Source organism: Pundamilia nyererei, unplaced genomic scaffold (assembly GCF_000239375.1).
Source record: "Pundamilia nyererei isolate P.nyererei 1_Seehausen unplaced genomic scaffold, PunNye1.0 scaffold00252, whole genome shotgun sequence".
In the NCBI taxonomy this organism is placed as follows: domain Eukaryota; kingdom Metazoa; phylum Chordata; class Actinopteri; order Cichliformes; family Cichlidae; genus Pundamilia; species Pundamilia nyererei.
The window spans coordinates 464,600-469,051 of NW_005187653.1; the positions used below are offsets into that span (position 1 = coordinate 464,600).

General features: G+C 46.4%; 1 protein-coding gene across 1 annotated transcript in view; it reads left to right on the top strand.

Moving 5' to 3' along the window:
• The window catches only part of abcc1 (ATP binding cassette subfamily C member 1 (ABCC1 blood group)), a 32,178-nt gene that overhangs the window by 16,722 nt on the left and 11,004 nt on the right, over positions 1-4,452 (top strand). Inside the window, exons 19-24 of the mRNA XM_005749666.1 lie at positions 495-669; positions 821-881; positions 958-1,078; positions 1,180-1,387; positions 2,708-3,018; positions 3,851-4,050. Coding sequence (XP_005749723.1) covers positions 495-669; positions 821-881; positions 958-1,078; positions 1,180-1,387; positions 2,708-3,018; positions 3,851-4,050 — 1,076 coding nt within the window. The remainder of the gene's footprint in view (positions 1-494; positions 670-820; positions 882-957; positions 1,079-1,179; positions 1,388-2,707; positions 3,019-3,850; positions 4,051-4,452) is intronic.

Consider the following 4,452-nt stretch of genomic DNA (forward strand, 5'->3'; position numbering starts at 1 on the left):
CGCTGTTTTTCTGCCAGTCAAACTGGGACGTCGCGCTGTTTTTCTGCTCACTGAGCAGCCTCTGTGTTCATCCCTTGAGTTTATGTGCATTTTAGTCTTGAATGATTCGTAGATCAGTGTTTAAAAAATGTCTCCAGAAAATGTTTGGGAACGTCTACAGCTGTCTGTGAATAACACTGACCTTGTTGTAAAAGCTGACCCATAGGCGATCATGTGGGGCCTTTCACTCTCTCTCCCCCTGTTTCACTCTGCTATCAAAAAGGCCCCAAAAAGATTGTGTTAAAAAAAACAACTCCTCTGGCTTCTTACAGGTAAAACCTAAGAGACTGTGGTGGTTTCAGGCTTGTGCACAGTACTGTAGATTGTATGAAATTATCCAAACAACATAAGATGATCCAAATCCAAATGTAAAGTTGTTTTAGTTGTTGAAATTGTCTCTCAGCAGCATAGATGCTTTTAGACCAAGTTTACTAACTCTGTGTAGCCATGTACAGACTCGTGTGCTGGTCACCCACGGCTTGAGCTACCTGCCCCAAGCTGACTTGATCCTGGTCATGATGAAGGGCGAGATCTCAGAGGTGGGCTCGTACCAGCACCTCATGGCCACAGAGGGAGCCTTTGCAGAGTTCCTGCGAACTTACGCTGCAGTCGACAAAGCTGATAACATTGGTGAGGAGTGTGTCATGCTGCTGTGTAGCGTAGCACCATGCAGTGTTTGGAGTAGTAGTTCTGTTAAGATGAAGTCTGATCATTATTTTATCATACTGCAGCTGGTCTTCTCAGATCGACTTCATGTTTTAAATTTCCTTCCTCCATTTAGAGCCCGTGCCAAACAGCAGCATCCAACGACTGGAGAACGGCAGCGTGCCCACTCTTACTGGGTGAGTGATTTAGGGTTAGGGTCCTGGGGGGCTGGGGTGTCTCACTAAGCACATAAGTGTCCTTCTGTTTAAGCAGCAGTCCAGGTGTCTGCACTGCATCCAAACAGTCAACCACAGCAGACGAGAAGCTGAGCAAGAAGCCCAAGAATCCCGAGGTGGGGAAGCTGACGGAGGCTGACAAGGCCAGCACTGGGCAGGTGTGTGGATCTGCATGTGGTCGCATGTATAAATGCACATGTTTCTGTATAATGTGTCTGTGTTCAGTCTGGGATCACAGCAGCTCTCCTGTCCTCCCCAGGTTAAGCTGTCTGTCTTCTGGGCCTATTTTAAGTCCATTGGAGTGCTTCTGTCCTGCATCAGTCTTCTGCTGTTTCTTGCCCATCACCTGCTCTCCCTGTTCTCTAACTACTGGCTGAGTCTGTGGACCGATGACCCTGTGGTTAATGGCACGCAGCCTAACAGACTAATGAGACTGGGGGTGTATGGTGCCTTTGGCCTGTCTCAGGGTGAGCATGACAGGAAAAACTCTTGTTTTTGTCTGGTTCAGAAAGTGAGGCAACACCAAGGGTAGCCATTGTACACATCACGACGAGCAGGAAACGGCACCTTTGCTTTTTCCTGCTCATCGTTTTTCAAACAAACAGCACGCAAATGTTAGGTGGCCAGTCCAACACAGGCCTGACATGTGTGCTTACTTAATCACATGTCTGTTGGAAGCTAGAGCACCAGAGGACACTCGCACATGTAGGTGCCACCGGACAGAGATGGAGGGAGACTGTGATGTGGTGTCAGCTCACAGAGCAGGGTGACCCCGTGTCCACCACCACTAATAATATGCTTAGTTAACCCTGCAGCGTGCCCTTGGTCCTACTGTCACAGCTGAGATGGGGTCCAGTAGGGCTGTTCGATATAACGCTATATATCTGATGACAGTATGAAAATATTACGCTATCGTTTGTTTCGTGGTGTCGCAAAATAAACTGTTTACAGCAATATGCTTTCATGGTCCTGACGGTCACTGTAGTGGCTGTATTCTCTCTTTATATTTAAAATAACCACACTACAGACGTGTTGTCGTTAGCAACAACGACGGTAAACCCAGCGTGTGGCTATGCCTTCCTCTTGTTTATTTTCCACATAAACCTTTCACAATAAAGCTGAAGAGCCTGTTGAGACTTTTCAAAATAAACTGAAATGATGACCTTATTCCTAATCGAGGGGCCACCTCGAGCACGGACATGGTTTGGTTATGAAAAGTCTGACACGGACCAGAAAACTGTACGATGCACATTATGCAGCAAACCGGTCCAACACCTCAGAGTCAAACACAGCAAACCTCGTTAACCACCAACACAAGAGTCACCTGACAGAATGCAGAGAAGCAAAAAGAGCCGTCAGGTGCTCCAGATACAGCTTAGACTCAAACGTTTAAAAACAGGCTTTTCCCCGCAGCACGCCGTCTAATAAATGCAAAGAAAACGGCGGCCGTTACAACTTATGTCTAAAAAGTGTATAGCTTCATGCATCGGTCAAAACACTCGACTCCAGGTACACGACACCCAGCTGGAAACACTTCACAGTGTCGAGCTGCCCGAGATTCCCAGAATTTACAGAAAGTGTAACATTTCTGTGATATCGTTGTCAGGGCGATAAATGTCTTATATATGAGAGCTTGGTCATATAGCTCAGCCCTGGGGTCCAGGCCCCCCTTCTCCAGCTCGTTCCCCTCAGTTATAGACTCGTCTTATGTGTCTTGCTGGATGCAGGTGTGCTCTTCACACAGAAATAAGTCATGATATTGTGCAAACTCCTCTGCTGTCCTTCAGGTGTGGCTGTCTTTGGATACTCCCTGTCCATGTCTATTGGGGGTGTTCTGGCGTCCCGGTACCTCCACCAGTCCATGCTGTACGATGTCCTGCGCTCACCTATGTCCTTTTTTGAGCGAACCCCCAGTGGTAACCTGGTCAACCGCTTTGCCAAAGAGATGGACACCATTGACACGCTGATCCCCAGCATTATTAAGATGTTCCTGGGCTCCATGTTCAACGTGCTGGGCTCTTGTGTTATCATCCTGATTGCCACACCTCTAGTCAGTATCATCATTCCTTTCCTGGGTCTGCTCTATTTTTTTGTGCAGGTGAGTTTGAAAAGGGAAACTGATTCTGAAGTGTCAGTATATTCCAGTGTTATCCCCACAGTACTACGCCTCCCTGCACTGTGATTCTGACTATTGTTACGAAATCAGCTTCACCCCGCTTCTTTTTATGCCTCGAGGCATCCAGAGACGGCACCAGACTCAGTAGCCATTTTCACAAAACCTTTATTCATCTTCATTCATCTTCATTTAAGCATCTTCTAGAAGGGGAGAGGTGCCAGCGACCCCATCATAAAACCCCCATGGTGTGCTGCAAACTCTGTGTCTGTGTGTGTCTGCACGAGCACGTGAGTGTGCATGTAGCTGTGTGAGTGTAACAGTCAAAGCACTGTGTGTGTGCCTCTGTGTACGTGACTTCCTGGGGGTCATAAAAGGAATCTCCTCACCCAAGCTACACCAGATTCCTCCAGACAACATAGAAAACAGAGTTAACACATTACAAACACTGAGACGCCCACTCTGCACCCACTGGGCCAGTGGCCTCTTGTTGTCTTACATTTACATTTAAGGTGGAGTCTCCTGCAAACCTGCTTCTAAGTTATAACAATTATGAGTTTTTATTAAAGGTACAAGCATCAGCAACCCCCCACTGTAGCTCCCTGTCTCCTTTTATGACAGCAGACCCCCAGTGTCCATAAACTCCTTTCCCTCTAAACAAGTACACTCTCAGGCTACAGCTAAGCCACACTGAAACACACAAACAAATCCTTCCTTATTCCTGTGATCTAAACAAATTTAACACATCACATTCCAATAATTGTTTTCTTGTACTCTCACTGTATAAGTCACATGTGTCTATCCTTGCTCTGTCCAGAGGTTTTATGTGGCGTCATCTCGCCAGCTGAAGCGTCTGGAGTCGGTCAGCCGTTCCCCAATTTACACCCACTTCAATGAAACCCTGCTGGGCACGTCGGTTATCCGAGCCTTCAGTGAGCAGGAGCGTTTCATCCATGAGAGCGACCAGCGCGTGGACCATAACCAGAAGGCTTACTATCCCAGCATAGTGGCTAACAGGTCAGGAGGCTGCTGCCACACGCTCTCACTGCACCACCTGCTACAACAGTTTACACCGCCTTTTAGGATGAATGTCCCTAAATTAGGATCTCTCTGAGACTGTTCATTGGAGTATTACTGCAGCAACACGAGTACATTATATTCACTTTGGACGTAGAAAAGCTCCATTTACGTTTACATGCTTTCATTTTCATGCTTTCATTTTCATGCTTCTTTACAATCTCTGGCTGAAAGGTTAAAAGCAGTGTTGGGAAGGTTTCTTTTAAAATGTAAAGTAAAATGTTATTTATAAGATAAGATAACCTTTATTAGTCCCACACGTGGGAAATTTGTTTTGTCACAGCAGGAAGTGGACAGTGCAAAAGTTATGACGCAAAAATTAGAATACAATAAGAATAATTA